At 38.3% G+C, this 19,835-nt stretch overlaps 1 protein-coding gene across 1 annotated transcript in view; it reads right to left on the bottom strand.

Moving 5' to 3' along the window:
- myo3b (myosin IIIB) overlaps positions 1-15,022 on the bottom strand; it is a 78,950-nt gene extending 63,928 nt beyond the window's left edge. Inside the window, exons 1-7 of the mRNA XM_047155982.2 lie at positions 14,841-15,022; positions 13,634-13,768; positions 13,028-13,132; positions 11,899-11,998; positions 9,758-9,834; positions 8,964-9,109; positions 1,182-1,247 (exon numbers count right to left, since the gene is read on the bottom strand). Coding sequence (XP_047011938.2) covers positions 1,182-1,247; positions 8,964-9,109; positions 9,758-9,834; positions 11,899-11,998; positions 13,028-13,132; positions 13,634-13,768; positions 14,841-14,987 — 776 coding nt within the window. The 5' untranslated portion in view covers positions 14,988-15,022. The remainder of the gene's footprint in view (positions 1-1,181; positions 1,248-8,963; positions 9,110-9,757; positions 9,835-11,898; positions 11,999-13,027; positions 13,133-13,633; positions 13,769-14,840) is intronic.
- Positions 15,023-19,835: the final 4,813 nt, after the last annotated feature.

The raw sequence follows: 19,835 nt of genomic DNA, 5'->3' as shown, positions 1-19,835 counted from the left end.
AGATAACTGTGCACATAACTCTCTGAGCATTTTTTGTTGTTGTTGATTTCCTTGGAATTGAAAAAAATAATAATAATAGGAGAACCTGGAGAACCTTTCAAAACCAATGTGTATGAATACAAAAGACAATGTTTTGCTGATTCTCCTGCATGACTCTTAAGGTTCATAAACCTGTTAAATCAGTGAAATGCGAGACTGCCCAGAAAAAAAGAAAATACAAATTAATGAGTCAATTTTGTTCTCCTGCTGTGCACACAAGCCCTTTTTTTTTTTTTTTTTTTTTTAAATAAAAGACTTCCACTCTAATAATGTTAATGCTGCACTCTAATAATGAGTTCAGTTTTTTTAATTTCTCTGTGAAACCACACATATACTCCCCGTCACCCCCCACACACACACACACACACACAAACACACACACACAAACACACACACACAATAAGAATTACTTGCAAAATATAAGAGAACACTTATTAGTCTTCCTACTCTACTCACCATTTCTCTTTATGTGCAAACTCTGACTAGAATTAACTGGTATATTTGGCAAGACCACTGTGGATGCAGGCCGTCCCTGAATGTTTTAGACATACAGTAATATTCATAACTCTTCTTGCCATGATATATGGTGAAAACTGTAAAATCGTTCTACCATGAAAATGGTTTACATTTATAACACAGCTTTACACACCAGGGATACTAATAATGGAGAAAATACTATAATCCCGCCTTGCTGCCAACTCATGAATGGATTCATTTGACATTTGCATTTAGTCATTTGGCAGATGATTTTATCCGAAATAAATTAGAAATGAGGCAATACATCCTGTATTTAAATGTTGGATGAACACTGAAGCTCTATATAAGTGTACCATGAATAATTATATTATCTTCATAAAGCAGTACACTTCTATCTTTCTGATAACTTGGGTTCAATTGTAAATTTGCATTTGGCTTATTTATTGAGGAAAACCTTCACCGAAAAATAAGAAAAAGAAAAAAAAAAGAACAATAGCCACCAAAGAAAGAGAATTTTGTCTTCTGAAAGCAAGGCTCCCAAACAATATTTAAAAAATCGAACTCCTTCTAACTTAGTCTATAGTTCTCTAAAACCTCTCAAGCACTCAGAAGAGCTGCAATGAAGGGAGTATAGGTATATCGGAGAGGTCACATAGAGTACTCACTGAGCAATGAAGTGACTGAAACTTCTGCACCACTGATCCGGATGGCGAAGTGTAGGGGATGGATTTCTGTATGCAACAAGCAAACAAACACACACACACACACACACACACACACACACACACACACACACACACACACAGAGAGAGAGACAGAGAGAGAGAGAGAGAGAGAGAGAGAGAGAGAGAGAGAGAGAGAGAGAGAGAGAGAGATAAATAACAGTGCAGCCATATTACCAAATTTTCTTTCTATACAAGTATAACTCAAAAAGTTATGTAAATTTAAATGGAACAGGAAAAGACTAAGAAATTATTCAGTGAAGGTGCCATGAGGCTACAGTCTAGACAAAATATAGCCCCTAGGTGACATACTGATTAAGAATTCCCAAAAAGAAATTACATTTCATCATGCTTTAGCATGGCCTCATTTTTACAGTACTGTACAATATGACATTCTACTATATCTTTAGCAGGCTTCAAAGAATCATACTATGACTATATCTATCTATCTATCTATCTATCTATATGCACACACATACATTAGATAGATAGATAGATAGATAGATAGATAGATAGATAGATAGATAGATAGATAGATAGATAGATAGATAGAAAATGTTCACCATCAATTCTGACTGGTCAGTGGGTGTTTAGTTTTCTATAATTAAAACTCTGACAGCAGGTCCAGCTCTATGGTTTACATATATTAATCCACTCATCTTGTTAGTTGTTCATTCATAGGGGCAGATGAATGGCCGATGCTCCACATAATGTAAAATGACCAATAGACAGTTTTAAGAAACATATCTAATTGTTGATATGGTGATGGTTTCTTTAAGGAGACATTTATTCAACATTTATGGAAGGAGTCCAGTGTCAGCTCTTTGTAAGAGTCATTACATTTTATGCCATAACAAGTCTTCAAGACTTTGTTCTTTCCGGTTATTGATTGATTGATTGATTGATTGATTGATTGAGAATGTGAGCGAGTCAGTGAATTCATAGATGGTATAACAGGTAATAACAGGAACTAAACTGTCTTGTGGACATGCTGCAATATTTCTAACTATAAATGATTTAAAGCATGATGTGGTGGTCATTAATAAATTCAAATTTGTAAGCGTGGTCAAACTGCTACAGTACAAGATATTTAACACTCTGTGATATGCTGTATTGAACAATATACAACCATAAATATTGTTCACTAAAACAATATGAAACTGTTTTTCATTTTTAATCTTGTCTAGGCCTTCTTTTTTCTTCTGTAAAGATCAGATTGAGTAAGGAGCCAGGTTACCAAACACAGTCGTAAAAAGAGTCAGTCTGTCTAAATGCTTAAAATGTTGCTAGCTAAATGAGATTTATACACACAGAGAATGTCAGGCTTCGATACAGTCCATGAAATGGACAGAAGGCTAATCTATTCAGATTGCAATCATAATATCCACAATGCACCTGCACCTCAGCCGGGATGGAAATTTTCATTTCTGAAGGACCTTAACCCTCTGGGGCCTGAGGGGTTTTTTTGGGCCCTGGAGAAGTTTTCACAAGCCTTGACATTTGTGGTTGGTTTTTTTCAGCTGCTTATAAACATTAAATGGTAAATGGCACACTTATATAGCACTTTACACTGGTTCTCATTCACCAATTCACTCACACACCAATGGTAGCAGAGTTGCCATGCAAGGCGCTAACTCGCCTTCGGGAGCAACTTGGGGTTCGGTGTCTTGCCCAAGGACACTTCGGCATGTGGAGTCATGTGTGCCGGGAATCGAACAGCCAACCCTTCGATTAGTGGACAACCCGCTCTACCACCTGAGCCACAGCCATTAACAGCTAAAGTCTTATTACACTGTATTCAGCACAAACAGGGCTATAATAATTTGTAAGCAGCATATGCACATGTTTGTATTTTTGAGAAAATAATGTTTGAGTGGTTTTGGAAAAAACTAAAAATTTTAAGTAAGTGAAATAAGGGCATGTAAAACATACTAAACATTTGTTCACAAGACTTTGAGAACTGGATCTTGTAGCCTAGAGTTTTTGCTACATAATGATGTGAAATCCATCCTGATCACTCATTCATACAAAACAATATAGTCATTTAACTTTCGCAAGACACTTTTAGTGTCAGAAAGACTGCATGCGAGGAGGCGTGAATCATCATGAATATTGATGCGATTCACATCCTGAGGAGACAAAGACCCCTCCCCTGGGCCTATCACTGAGGAATGTGACTGTGGGAACTAGAAGAATGAATGTGAGGAGACTTAATGATTGAATGTATTGTTTGCAGCTTATTTCACAAAATCAAGTTTAAGTCATAAGAAGTAATCGGACACTACATTTTCTTTACTTAAAAACTTTAGACCTACACTACCATGTGAAAGTTTTAGATCGGTAAGATTTTTTAAAAATGTTTTTAAAAGAAGTCACTTCTGCTCACCAAGGCTGATCCAAAATACAGCAAAAACAGCTAGGAGAAACTGTGAATCTCATAAGTTTCACACAGATTACATTGCAGGAGAATATTTGTTTTAAATGTGTAATTGTTGTATTTAAAAGTATACATTTCATGCTTTCTTTAGACATATGTTTCATGTTTGTGTGATAAGTATTCGCCAAGTTTCAGTCCATTTTTAGGACGTGTTTCAGAAAGATTCTTGCAGTGACAGAGACAGCTGAAAGCGCCACCCTGTTTATTTTCTTTATTTTACAAAAAGCACAAGGTTTTATTGTTATTGTGAGCGTAGACAAATAAAAGTAGAACCTTTATAGTTTCTAATGACGTCTTACACATCTCTGTATGGCCAAAAAATGACAGAGTATTGTGACCGGGTACAAGATATAACTTGGTAAAGTTTATAGAAGTTGAGTTAGATTTCAAGTTTGTAGTTTTCAGAACTATATATAGTAAAAAAAAGTGAAGGGTTTTCCTAGGCTGCCACACATGCATCTGGAAGAGGAGTTTAACTCCTACAATTCTAAGAGATTTAATGAATCATATCCGGTTGATGTTGATTTAAATCAGGAATGTGGCACAGTGCCACAGAAACATAATTAGAATGATGTTGGAAGCAGAGCAGTAAGTGCTTAAGTACTAGAGGCTGACTTTGGGTGTGGGCCAGGCCTGAAGCGCTCCAGTGGAAGATGACAAATGAGCCGAGGCTCTCTGTGTCTGTCACCCAGCATCTGCCACAGTGTGGCCAAGTTACGAGAGCAAATAATTCTCCTGTCAGCAGCCTGAGCATGGCTCCATCCATCAGCAGACAAACACTCAGGGGCAAGCCAGGTACTGTACAGGCTCTGCTGGACTCTGGTGTTGCATACAAACTCGAACGGAATGTGGACTGGAAGCATGAAGAGTGACAGTACAAGCTCCAGCAATGATGACTGGGTAATGAGTCACTCAATGCCAATGTGTCCTTCAGCATGACACTTCAGCATGAAAATAAAAGTGAACTCTGGACCAGGACGAAGCAAGCAGTACGGCTGAAATGTTGGAAAATAAAAACCGACAACGCATCATTAATCTGTATCTGAGACTAATGAGACCTCGAGGACTCGAAAGATTGACATTTCTGGATACTATGTCAACATGCTTAATTGACAGAAAGAGATCAAATCCCTTATTTTTCTACCACCACATTTCCCATATATATGTGCTATTCAAAACCTCGTTCTACTTTAACACTGATTGAAGTCTTGACGAGATCCAGGGTGCTGTACAGGTTTAAGAGAAGACGCACTGCTTAAAGACACATCCTCTCTCTCTCTTTCATCATAAACTATCCGTGAGAACAAAGTAGTCAGGCAAATATAAACGAAAACCCCCGTTAAGCACCGTTTTCCTTTTTTTCTACCAGTAATCTGTCGTCCTCGGCTGCTCTAAGTCGCCCCGTCCTTTGATAGAAATGCAGACAGACAGTCCTCTCTGAAGAGCAGATCAAAGGAGAATAACTGACTCCTTCAACGCAAACTATAATGCAAGCCCGCAGCGATGCTCTCGCCTTGATGTTGCGTTGCCACGGCGAGCCGCTTCTACATAACAAAGTGAAGCGTGGCTGATGGCACTGCTCAACATCCTTATTGTGCTGCGTAAATTCTGCCAAGGCTTCTCCCCTCGCTGCCTGTTTGTGAGACAGCGTGTAAACAGGAGCGGTTTGTTCTAACCAAGGTGCAGAGCTGCTAAATGCATGTCAGAGAGCATGGTTCCAAACACTGATGCCGTCAGCAATGGGGCTCAAAACATCAGTTAGTTACACTCGGGATGACAAGCTGAAGACACACACACACAAAAAAAACCCCACACAGATACCACACAAATATTCCCACATACACAGTTGAGACAGTACGCTAACAGACATGGATGAAACAAACATGAAAGCCATTACACGTTTACGAGGAATATGAATGAAACAGAGAAATTTCACACCAAAAGCTTATTTAGTTTTTGCGTTACAGGTTTGTATCCTTATTGAAAATGCGTGTTTTTTTTTTTTTTTTAAATAAATGACCAGACCTAAACATGTACAGACTGCTCCGTGCTCATCATGCACAGGAAATTCACCTGCTTAATCATAAAGATGCTTTCCAGCTACCCCGCCCCCCCCCCCAACACACACACACACACACACACACACACACACACACACACACTTTACCAGTCTGCAAACTCAAAGCTCTTGCATTCATAAAACCTTAGATATAATACATCAAGACTGAGACATTTACACAATAATTTGTGCAATACAGGTACCGGACATGCTTCACATTCACAACAGTATTTCCAGATTTACAAATGTATTATTTATTTACAAATAATCAGGCTCATCGTCTATTATTATAAAATGATTATTGAAAATAAATAAATAAATAAATAAATAAATAAATAAATAAGTACTAAAATGGGTTAGACAGTCACACAGACACAAAAATAAAACTCAAACAGAAAGTCCAGCGCCGTCCTGAGATGTACAGGACACATAAGCCGGTAGACATTTTGTCAATAGTAATCTGCCACATAAAAAGCGCTGTGCAATTTTTCTGAACACCCAAGCAACCCTGGTGGCTCTTTAGTGATTATTTCTGAGAAAAGCTTTGAGCGGGATACAAACTAAAAATAGATTGTAGGTTGTTGTGCAGAAGGAGTGTATCCAACTATGAAGTTTTGTCCAATGACAAAACAGCTTGCAAGCAATATATGAAGCTTTATTCTTTTGTGACATTTTGTATAATCATAATGACTATATTTATATTAATGTTAAAATTCCAAATGACTAAAGTGAACATAATTTCATTAGTCAGATTTTTGACTACATTTGTAGCAGTAATAAGGAATGTTATTATGGAATATATTACTAATTCACCTGAGCATTCTACAACTTTCATCCTGTCTCCATTTATCTTATCTAATGCAGTGCATCTAAATTCTGTTCCTGAAGTTTTCCTGCACATTTGAGAGTTTTACCTGCTCTAACACACCTGGTATTATCCCCATGAAAGGTCTGGTTAGCTGATGAGATGAGGTAGGTGTGGTGAATCAGGGAAAGCACAAAAACTTCTCATGAAGGAGTACTCTAAGACAAAGCCTGGAAAATCCAGAAGTAACCTAGGACTCAATATCATCTTTATGTCTGGGCAGGTGATAGTATAGAGGATGCCTACTGCTGCTGCAAATACTGTTTAAATATCATCATGACTACTGCGAATTGCAATTAATTATTCTGTTAAGTTTTTTTTTTCTTTATGTCTTAGTCACACCATTACTCTCATTTGACATAAGCATGGCTCTTATAGCGTTTATGTCCACCTTTATGGTGAGGAGATGTAAACAGTCAGATGTTTTTAAAGCTTAATATTTCTGCCAGACTGACAGTCTATGTAAGAATTTAATAAAATTATGAAAGCAAACAGACTAAACAAAAATAAATAAATAAAGCTAAATAGACAGACAAACACTATCTATCTATCTATCTATCTATCTATCTATCTATATATCTATATATATATATATATATATATATATATATATATATATATATATATATATATATATATATATATATATATTGTGTGTGTGTGTGTGTGTTAAAAGCATGTAGAAAAATATAATGGCTGAAAGCATCTGCTGGCTCAACATCTTAAAAGTGCAGAAATGCACAAGTCTTATGATATCTATTAATGCACAACTGTGCATGCCTTTTGACTGAATCTATAATAATAAAAAGACAGTAAACAGCCTGACAGTGTGATTTAACTGAATGCTATAAAAATCCAGAGAAGGCCTGGTCATATTACTATAAATGACTCTGAATCTCATTTTACAGCAGGACAGGGAAAATGAATAGGGTCATGTAACTGTGGCACGTCAATGAATAGTGTCAGTAACTAATGTATTAGAAATATACATAGTGACATTTTAAAGATTATATTCAGTCAGTCTATAACCTTGGTTTAAATCAGTGTACCATAGTCACAGATGTCCTTCATTATGAGGGGAAACACCTCCTACTGACAGACTAAAGTCTCCACACACCCACTCGTAATATCAATGTCCGAGGCCTGCCCAGTAAGGGAGTGTGTGTGACTACGACAGATGACATGTTAACAGAATCATTTCACACTTCAGTGCACATGCGCACACACCTATTTTATGCAGACACGGCCTTGCTAAAGGTCCCTATTCCACTGATGTGTGTCCCATCCATGTATCTGTTTTCATTTCAAGAAAAATTAAGAAAGAAAGAGAAAGAGGATAAGGAGGGGGCTGGACAGACAGGGGTGGTAGCATATAAACTCAATATTATGAAGGCCTGAACACTATTCATGATAACGAAATGAAGAACTCAATAATATGTTTAAAAATGTGGTAATGAACAGCTACGAATGTACTTTTTACCATCTAGAAAAAGAAACTGACTTGGAACAAATCATATAGCAGATTTTATTTTTAGTAATTTCATTCATGATCATTGCACTTTATTGTCCATCATATTGAGCTTAGTGTTATTCAGACTAACCAGGTTACCAAGACATCTGCTGATAGCCCATGACGTCACTGATTTCATTGGCTATCATGGCATCTGCTAGACAGTGCACGTGTTTGGATGTTGTTCAGACTAAAGGTGCGTGTAAGGTTAGCATCACACCAGCAGCTGAGAGCTCTCCTCTCACGTGGGCTTGTTTAGGGACAGATAACATTGTGCCGGAAGCCAGAGTGTCAGCCTCATCTCAATGAGAAAAGAAGAGGCAAATCACATATGCAAATTGCAATCAGAGGGTGCAGACACACTGCATTCTGTGAGATAATGGCGCGATTGTACAGATGACAAACGGTCAAACGCTTTCACCATTAAAGCATTCAAATAATCATTAAACAGAACAAGGTGTCGGGACAGATTTCCTGATTAGGTAGGGGGGAAAAAGCATAAAAATATCAAGATATATTCATTTGATTCAAGTGAGATTTAATCTCACACACTGAAAATGAAAATCCTTCACAAGCAAAAATAAACAATTATCAAATCTGCTTTTAAACCATCTTAACAACTTTATTAAAAACACATTCCTTAAGATAAAAGGGCTGAGTATTTCCTAATCACCAGTGCTTGGACAGGATCCTCTACCTTCACCAGGGTGTTTTATAAGAACAAGGCTCTCTATCCACACAGCTTTCCACCCATCACTCTATACCTCCTCCCTTTCTGTTTTCCCAACTCATCTTCTCTTTTCTAGACTCCTCTCTGTGTTCGGGTGGGTGCATGGTGCCCTCTGCTGTCTCACCTTGGTATTTTAAACAGAGCTTTTACAGGATGCATCTCAGCCAGTGGTGGATCTCCCTCAGCCAGCTCAATAGCAGTGATGCCTAGAGACCACACATCACAGCGGGCATCATACGAGTAATCAAACTGCTGCTCACATGCAATCACCTGTGGAGAAGATAAAAATAACATTTCAGTCCCACACACAGTATACTGATATTGCATAATTTCTATTTGCATAAAGTCCATCTATTTAAGTCAATGAGGTCTAATTTAAACTTCACCAAAAATCGTTATTGTTTTGTTTCTGAAGAATTGCATCAAATCTTTGGACATCATTACTGTTGGCATATTAAACTGGTGTATTTTCTTACCTAGGCTATAAAAAGCTCATACATCACTGTGACCAATCGTGAAACAGAAGAGCCGCTTCGGCAGACTGAATTCTAATTGGCCTGGAGGCTAGACCCCCTCTAGCCCAATCATCTCGCTTCACTACCAAATAGTACAAGTAAGGGGCAAACCGGCTCTCAGCTATTAACCTTCACACGACCCCCTACTGTGCTCACACGCAGAGGCACTCTTGAGAATGCACAAGCACACAGTCTTTGACACAGGGCAATATATTTCAGTCAAAATTGAACTGTACTACTTCAAACAATACTTCATTAACCCATAAGTCTGCACAGTGTGTATAATGGCTGGGAGAATGAAATAAAAACTATTCCCCCATCCAAAAAATAGAATTGAAATGTGTACTGTATATAAGAACACAGGACAGAAATAGAGAGAGAAAGAGACAATGGGAAGAGATACCTCAGGAGCCATCCAGAAAGGTGTTCCAACTGACGTGTTTCTGTGCAGCTGTGCACTCGACAGTTGAGCTGACACACCTGCAATACAAACAGTCCCAAACCCATCTTAGAAATCATATTGTGGAAATCTCACTCATATTCTACAGGGAGAATGTGTCATTTCTTTCAATGATCCCTCTACCTCTATTTATCCCCCACCACCATTTAACATTTCTATAAACTATCAAACAAAACTGGCTTTAGTAAGAAGTACACCAATCTAGCAGCCTTTAGCAAGTACACCCAATCTGGCAGCCTTTAGAGTAAGTACTCCAATCCAGCAGCCTTTAAAGTAAGTATAACAATCCAGCAGCCTTTAAAGTACACCAATCTAGCAGCCTTTAGTAAATATACCCAATCTAGCAGCCTTAATAGTGAGTACACCCAATCGAGCAGCCTTTAGTAAATATACCCAATCTAGCAGCCTTAAGTAAGTACACCAATCTAGCAGCCTTAAGTAAGTACACCAATCTAGCAGCCTTAAGTAAGTACACCAATCTAGCAGCCTTAAGTAAGTACACCAATCTAGCAGCCTTAAGTAAGTACACCCAATCTAGCATCCTTAAGTAAGTACACCAAATCTAGCATCTTTAAGTAAGTACACCAATCTAGCAGCCTTAAGTACACCAATCTAGCAGCCTTTAGAGTAAGTACACCAATCTAGCAGCCTTTAGAGTAAGTACACCAATCTAGCAGCCTTAAGTAAGTACACCAATCTAGCAGCCTTAAGTAAGTACACCAATCTAGCAGCCTTAAGTACACCAATCTAGCAGCCATCAGTAAGTACACCAATCTAGCAGCCTTTAGAGTAAGTACACCCAATCTAGCAGCCTTTAGAGTAAGTACACCAATCTAGCAGCCTGAAGTAAGTACACCAATCTAGCAGCCTTAAGTAAGTACACCAAATCTAGCAGCCTTTAGTAAGTACACCAATCTAGCAGCCTTTAGAGTAAGTACACCAATCTAGCAGCCTTAAGTAAGTACACCAATCTAGCAGCCAGTCAGGGACTTTAATAAATACTTATAAAACAATTGATTATGGGTGTAATGATCAGGCGATTTGAAAAGCAACGACTGAAATGAATCGAGGCAAACGTAAATAGTAAAAAAAAAAAAAAAAAAAAAAAAAGAATATTATCATCAAAAAAGAACAGACAAATGGTGTGTAAAAACCTATTCATAATTGAAAACTGATCTGTAAATAATTTAATAAGATGCTTTTTTTATTTTATTTTAAAGGCTGATTTGTAAGGATGATTTGCTCGTAACTCTGACACTTAAAACAGTCAGTCATCAAACAGACACTAAAATCATCATGAGTCACCAGTTAATGCTAGGCCTACCCCTAACTCTGAACAAAGTTGGTCACATACTGATCAGATGCTTCTAAATTGTATTGTAGCAGACTCACTGGGATCATTGTCTTCAGAATTGAAATCATATCATACAATGTGAAAGCCTGAGATTTACACTCCTCTTAGGGATGCAGACAGATCAACATCTTTTAACCAGGGGTGCATAATTTGACTTGGCACAAAGCCATGGCCCAGTGAACTAATCATCATCATCATCATCATCATCATCACTATCATCATCATCATCATTGTTTGTAATGAAAAGAAGCAGCTTTTCTCCCTGCAGGGCTCCATTTCCCACCTCACACACAGACCCAAACACGCCTCGGGCAAGCCAAAGTCATTTCCCCCTCACCCATCACTCTCTGCACTCACACAGACTTACTCTCCATCACACACAGAGGCACACAGTTCTGTTCAAAGCAATTAAAGCTTAAGCTTGTGTCTGGGTTGGCACTGCCCATATAGAACACACAAGATGACAAAAGTATCACAAAACTGAACTAAAGCAAAAAAAAAAAAAAAAAAAAATCTCTCAATAAAACTGTATTTAGACAGTAGAGAATTTCCTGTCTGCCATTGCTCATCATTATACTGCTAAATATAGGCCCATGTACATTACACTCTGTAGGGACTCTGTAGACCTACAGTATCCAGCCTCTTATAGGCCTTCTGTCAGCATGTCTAGATGAACAGCAACACAACGCCGCAGGCTGCCAGCACAGAGTGAAACACAAACAGCCATTACCAAAATCCACCAGCTTGACTCCTCCTTCTGTGGTGAGCAGAATGTTGTTGCCCTTGACATCTCGATGGATTATTCGGTTGTTGTGCAGATGTTGCAGTCCCTGATGTGGAAAAGAAGAATTGGGAGGAACTGGAAGAGGGCTTAAGACAAGATTGATGGATAGTTGATCTGAACTGTGATTGCACATATTGTGTGACGTGTTTATGCAAAACAAAGTATTTTATTCTTTATTTTTGTGCATTTCGTAGTCAATGTTTATCTAAACCATACCAATGAGGTTTATTTGGAGAGGAGCTGAATAACTATGAATGGCTTAATTAAGTGGGTTTAGCTCTGACCGTCCAATAGTTGTTGCAGTATTAAGAAAAACACTTTGTTTTGTTCATTACTTAGACATGAATGTGCACAGATCCAGGTCAGCAATACAGATGTATTTACATGTTGAAGAAACTATTATATCTTACATCCATCTAAATTATTGTCAGTATAACTCTTTATGGTTATACTGGAAACGTTATGTTCCAGTGGAACATAAGGAACCCTATATGAACCCTTTCACATGCATGTAGAGTCCTGATGCCAGAGGAGTTCAATAATAAATAGAGGTCTTGTGACAGGGACTCCAGTCACTTTTTTAAAATTAATTTCTAAAGGAAAGATGATCCAAATTTTAATTATAATATTACTTAATGATTGTTTTACGCACATTTAGCAAGGACATTATGTTTAATGTAGGAAAATCATCTGAGTAAGTTTTCACTTTATTAAAAAACACAAACAAACAAAAAAACCCACACCTAAAATGGGCTATTCTGCACCAAGTTAAGGAAGAAGAGTTAATGACCCCAGAAGGCTTTGTGAGCCACTTGCACAGGGGTTGGTAGCTTAATTTATATTGCTCCTGTCCATGTGATCCTTTTTGCTGTTTCGACAGCTGTCTCCGCCCCCCTTCTACTCTCATGGCAGACTGCTGAGCAAGCCACCTTACCTACCCCTGCCTTGTGCTGCTAGCGGATTAACTTAGCAATGCATGAGTGTGTGTGTGTGTGTGTGTGTGTGTGTGTGTGTGTGTGTGTGTGTGTGTGTGTGTGTGTGTGTGTGTGTGTGTGTGTGTGTTTCTCCGTCTTACCAGCAGAGCGCCGCATAGGATGTAAGAGATGACAGGCTCCTCCAGACGTTTCCCCCTCATCAGCAAACCCTTTATCAGTTCTGTTACTGAACCCCCATTACACAGCTGAGAGAGAATAAAACGCTCAGTGACTCCCTTATTCATTTCTGCTTCATTATTTATAAGCAGCAGAGAAGCAGCAAACACACCACACTTCAGGAGATATGTTTTACAATCATCTATTACTATTATATCTCCTGGGCCATGAGCTAAAAGACTCGATTCTTCTAAACAACACAATTCAGAGATGGTATTTTATAATTTATTAAACAGTCTTCGAAGAAACTTTTAAGAAACATGTAAGCAAAGTTTGCAGAACTAAATATTTTTATTCAAATACATGTAAAGATCCTCAAGGGTTCAGTGGATGATTAACCGTCCTAACTTTTATTTTTTTACTACTCAAATCCGTTTCTGAAATGGAAATCCAAAAGTTCCTCCAGATGGATAAACAAAAAACACTAGATGGGACGACTTTTCCAAATGATTGATAACTGCAGTCTTCATGTTTTTTTGTGGTTATTTGAACAAATTTGATCTCAAGAAGGGGGAAAAAACATGTCCAACCTCTAGAACCAACCACAGCTGTCCTCCATTGAACTCGTCAGCCTTGTAGAACATGCCGAGAAACTTTACCACATTAGGATGGTTCGAAAGGGAGCGCAGGATGTTGTACTCTGCCTCAATCTCCTCATCAACATCCTGAAGAGAGATGACCAAAACATTGCTGCTATCAAAGCCTAAATTATTGATTAAAAACCAGAACCCAGAAATTTTGTAGGTTTTCTTTAGTTATTAAGTCCAGGTGGGTTAAGACAAATCACAAAGTTGAATATAGCAATCATTGCATGTATAGAAAGAGAGCAAAGTCAGTCTCGGTTAGAAAAGTAATCAGTGAGAGCAATGTGTAGCAGCTATGGCTTCATTCCCAGTGCACAGCTCTACAGGGTTACAAAGGTTTAGACAGAGCTACTGCAGTGCTGACACACACTTGCTAAATGACACACACCATGAAGGCAGTGAGAGAGAGAGAGAGAGAGAGAGAGAGAGAGAGAGAGAGAGAGAGAGAGAGAGAGAGAGAGAGAGAGAGAGAGAAACAAAAAAAACTTATAGGCAGAAGATGACAGAATAAAAGTAAATAGAACTGTAAGCAAATAAAATCATTTATACAGTTATACAGTTCTGAGCAAAAGCAAAGCAACCTTTTCTTTTTTGCTTTTGCCATTTCTTATTAAACTTGCCTAGTGACTGTAAAGGTCTTAAAGTCCTTGAGAGTCAGAACTGATCTTATACCGGTCACTGAACAGCAGTTAACAGAGCATAATAAACGCTAATTAAAAACTAATTCAATGTTAAAACATTAATTGGAGTATATCCTGGCTCATGTCCTCTCTGACGCTTGAATGAAGTTAGGCTTAAGACTCTAAAAAAATAGAGCTTTTATAAAATAATAAATAAATAAATAAATAAATAAATAAATAAATAAATAAATAAATGCGTCATTTTTCACAGCAGCAGGGAGATTGTCATTTAGAAACACGAATATTGTAATTAATTGCACAAGGCACTTTTCTGAAAGTATCATAATTTTTGTGCTTTTATAAATATTTGGCTCCATTATTAGATTAAGTAATTTATTTTTGTAGACTATGTGATTGAAACCATAGTTTTTTAATCATGTTATTTAAAAACGTGGTGCTACTGTTTACAGGCATTTTGTCAGCAAACCTAAATACTGTCATACACTTTCCTTATCTTCTAAATCATGACTTACATGAATAGGATCCAGAACTTTCACAGCTGCTTGACTTCCATCTTTCTTGTTGGTGACTTTGTAGACTTTGCCGTACGTTCCCTCCCCGATAGTCTCCACAACATCCCAGTCATCAGAGGGGTGTTCCAGCCCCTCCAGCCTGATCATGCTGGATTTGTAAGGGTATAGCCCATACAGTGATCTCCTGAACACAACAAAAACCCAGAATCTCATCACAACTCCAATCGCAGTCACATCGTTATTCACAGTGCATAGATTCTCTCGTATTCTGGTCTGGATATTACAACCTCTGTATAACCGTTAGATACAGGAGCTTTCACTGTTATACTTGTCAAGGACTGTTTTCAAGAAATATATACTCACAAGGAGAATGAAATTGTGTGTCCATTCATCGCTTCCGATGTGAAATTCTCAACAGTATCTCAGGTAATCATGGCAGACTACAGAAGCTAAACAAAGCGCATCACCCAAGAGAGAAGAACAGAAACCCAGAGGGAGATACAGACTGGACACAGAGAACTTTTCCTTCGCATTAAGAGCTCAGCAATCCTTTCAACACTAATGGATTTAAGGAAGATTACCTCTCCCTTTAAAGTGTAGTGTCACTTGATCTGAGTCTTGCATCTACTTCCAATCTATACTCATTCCATCCCAAGTTAGACAGAATATTCTTCCATAATAATGCTCCTAAATGGCAAATGAAAGTTACACCACAAATGTGAGTCTGGTGTCTAGAGACTCAGGCCTGTCCAGTCACTAAGGTAATGGTTAGCAGAGCGTACAAAGTGTTAAGAGAGACAGGGCCTTGGGTAGAAGAGGTGGACACAGGAATTAGCTCCACATGACTTGAGTCAGTATAATACTTATCAAACCTGTGAGAGCAAGTGACAGGCCTCGGACTCAAACCAACGTGACCGATGCTACACGACACATAAAATGTGTTTGCAGATTCCATATAAACCAGTGATTAATTTTTCTACTGCTGAAGATGCAGCACATTTTGAAACCACGTTCTTGGATGTGTATGATGTATATGTGCGCTGGTACGTGACCTTGCGTTACAGCCGCATTTACTTAGGATGCAGGTTGAAGTGGAGAAGGTAAATGGTGCACGCTCAGCGACTCGGGCAGAATTATGAATCACACCGGAGGACAGAGTGAGTGATGGCGGGTGTTGCACTTTGGGAGATAGATATTTCATACTTCTCATTTATTTCCTGAGAGGGACATGGTAAGTGCAGCCTAACCTATGACGGATGTCTCTAATGGGTCAATTTTTAGCTGGAAACAAACATTTACCAGTTTTCCACAGGCAATCCAGAAAGTACAGTACAGACGGAGGTCTAAAATCATCCTTCTGATCAAAACACTACCAAAATTAAACCTGCAAACCCATTTTGCACTGACAAAAATACAGTCCTCAGAAAGCTAAGTTACAGCAGGTATATTTAAACAAGTCAAAGTTGGCTTTTCAATTGAGCCTGAATAATATATTTGGATATATGGCACTAAATTATCACCTAAAACACTGCAGCCTCAGTCACCGAGTGTCTCCGACACACTATTGTTTTTGCAAGAGGGTCGTGTTGCTCACAGCATCTGTGTGAGCACACTGACAGGATCATCTGATACCCCAATATTAACTTTCACAAACCCACAGGCAACACTTACCATGTCCTATAAACCAAAACAACTTTAGTACAACACTGTTTTTCTACAACAATTAAAATTGCTGAAACAGTAATCTATAAACAGGATACTTCTGGTCAAATTAATACTCATTAACCTGTAAACATAAACACGAATCTCATCATCACCATTAGTTTAATGCCAAGGTAAAACAAGGCCAGAAAATCTCAAAGTGACTACAACGTAAGTGCGTTATACTTCCTCAAAGTACAAGCAGTTTATGGAAAAGTTGTATAATACACACTACATAATGCGTACTATCATCTTGCTAGTATTTAAAGATAAAAGTGAGGAGGTCCATATAATAACTCGCAGTTCTTAAGCTCACTATAGTTTCACCAGACATAAACACACTGTGGATTAGAATAATTCAGGAGAAAATAATTAAAACAAAAAGAAATACAACAGACCTTATTCCTGACAGGTTCTTCTCTACAACGTTGCTGAAATGACTGTGTGCATGTGTGTGTGCGTGTATCTACGGTGCAAATGTGTCAAGCCCAAATCATGCTAATCAGCTTTCATGAAAGGTTCATTAAAGTGTAATGTGAAATGTGATCATCTTTTAAATATTCAAAGGAGAGATGTAGCCAGTCATAAAGGAGCAGAATATGGTACACTCAGGTTACTTAGGAAAAAAAAATAAAAATAAAAGACATACCCACACATTCATTCATATGAAATGTTTAAAGGAAACACAGGTGCAATAATCATGCTTGATATGCAAGAGTAGTGTAGAAAATATGCCTATGTATTAAAACATCCAGAATGCTCTAATAACTGCACAATCAGCCACACTGAACTGTCACTATAAGATAAAATGCACGCTGTCAATTTTTCGAACATGACGCATTAAAATTCCACTTCACATTACTCTATGACACTACAGTCCAACCAAAGTTTTCATTTGATTGTTAAATATGCATCAGGATTATTGGTGTTCCATTTTCACCTGCAGCTTTCTGTCTAACTTAAAAAATCAATTGTTCATTTTGTATTGCATCCCAGCCACACTGACAAAAACTCAGAGACAGACTAAACCCAGCGGCTCTGCTCCAGCGATAAACAGTGGCCATGTTGCTATGAGCTCAGGTCCATGGAGAATACACATGAATGAAGAACAGGTGGGAAAAGGACCTGGGTGAAAACAAGAGCAGTACACAATGGCACATCACAGCCCAAGCCTCTCCCACAGTAAATATCATTCTCTTTCAGTCAGCATCATTCAGAATTAATCCTTGATGCCTCAGCATACTCAATGACTCAGTATTCAGCTCTGGTCTCATGCTACCGTATGCTCTGTGTGTGTGGTGTGTGATTTAACAGATACGATTGTGTTCATTCAAATGAATATAAAACTAGACATACAGTAGATTGTTAGCACTGAATACATCATGCATGATAAGTGACTACACATTCAATTCCAGAGTTGTTGGCATCCTTCATGAAAATGAGAAAAGACTATGCAACGATGTTTTGAAAATGTGACAAAGTCTCCAGAAGAACTGTGGCTGGTTCTGCAAGATGATCAGTAAAATTTACAGCTCGTTTCCTTAGAAAACTGCACAAAATGTACCGGAGAGTAATATTTTTAGGATTCCTCCATCAGGAGGAAAACTATTGTTATTGTTAGTATTCTTATTATTATTATTGTTAGGGGCCAAGCACTGGAGGTTCATAGGCACTTATTGTATCCTTTAGTTTTACTATTCTTCTTCCCAACTGGTAGTCTATGGCAGCCCTATGAACCATAAGTAGGAAAATGATTAAATTTGGCACGCTTATAGATATGACCATGAATAGTATGTGGACCAGTTATGGGGTCTCTAGGATTGAAAATTGACTTTTGAAATGGTTATAATTGTTGAACTAAATTTCTTTTCTCTAGGAGTGTTAATAAGATTACACCCCTCATGGTGATCACAATCCATATCTTACATTAAGTCTGCACCCATTACCGTAGACATGTACAGTATTCAGTTTTTTCGCTACTACTCGCTCAAATTTTGTCCAATTCTTACCAAAATTGGCTCAGACTTTCTTCAAAAGTTATGATGTCGCAGATTTAACAATGTTGACCCAAAATTGTATCAGAGGCTGTATCTCGGCCATACGTTGATCAATTGTAACAAAACTTCATCAGCAGCATGATATCAGCGTCCATGCTGGATTTGAAAAAAGCGCCACCTACAGGTCGTGAGATTTGAAAAAATAATATTTTTGCTCACAACTTTTGAATACTTGGTCAGAAAATGATGTTTGCATGTATGGATTCATTGGGTCATGGTGAATCCGTGGATGTCAATTTTGAAATTTAACATGTATTGTAACATCTTTTATAAAATATTTGACATATTGGCACAAAATTTCATAAGGATCATTCATAGCATGTCCTCTAGGTACCTGAGAAATTTGAATGCAGTGCTACCTAGAGTTTTTTTTTTTGTGTGCTCATCCTCACATTGGAAGCTCTCTTAGCATCAAGAAATATGTGCGTTCTCTGTGTGGCGTACTGTGATAAATGACAAGCACCAATTCTAAAGGCCCCCCCGAGTTCGATTTTTGTGTGCTGCAATGTCTTAGTGTGTGTAATGTGTCATTTGGTTCCTTTCTTTTGTGGTTCAGCCTTGAACTAACTCAGCACTATATAGACTATACCTCAATATAGGCTATAGCTCTGAAAGTGTGCTGGAGCATCTGGCACCAAGATGTTAGCAGCAGATCCTTTAAGTCCTGTAAGTTAATCAGTCCAAGCCACCTTCTTCTATCAATCTATGGTCCAGTTCTGATGCTCACATACTCATTGTAGGTACTTTTGGCGGTGGACAGGGGTCAGCAGGGGCACTCTGACCAGTCAGCAAGCTGTGATGCATTATGTTATGACACCTTTTTATCAGAGCCAGCATGAACTTTTTCCGCAATTTGTGCTACAGTAGCTTTTCTGTGGGATCGGACCAAACAGGACAGCTTTTGCTCCCCATGTGCATCAATGAGCCATCACAATTTGGCCCTTGTCAAAGTCACTCAAAACCTCACACGTGCCCATTTTCCCTGCTTCCAACACATCGACTTCAAGAACAAACTGTTCACTTGTTTCCTTTTAAATCCTACCCCTTGACAGGTGCCACTGTAATGAGATAACTAATGTTATTCACCTGTCAGTGGATTTTATACTAAGGCTGATCAATGTGTATCGCTTACCTGGGGAAGAGATGGCACTAGGATGCACTATGGGAAGAAGGGAAGCCGGCAGAGGCAAAGTGATGCTCTGGGCAACCTACTGCCAGGAAAGATTGGGTCCTGGTA

Source organism: Ictalurus punctatus, chromosome 6 (assembly GCF_001660625.3).
Source record: "Ictalurus punctatus breed USDA103 chromosome 6, Coco_2.0, whole genome shotgun sequence".
Taxonomy (NCBI): domain Eukaryota; kingdom Metazoa; phylum Chordata; class Actinopteri; order Siluriformes; family Ictaluridae; genus Ictalurus; species Ictalurus punctatus.
Note: the sequence above shows the minus strand (reverse complement) of the source record. Positions and strands in the feature narration are given on the sequence as shown.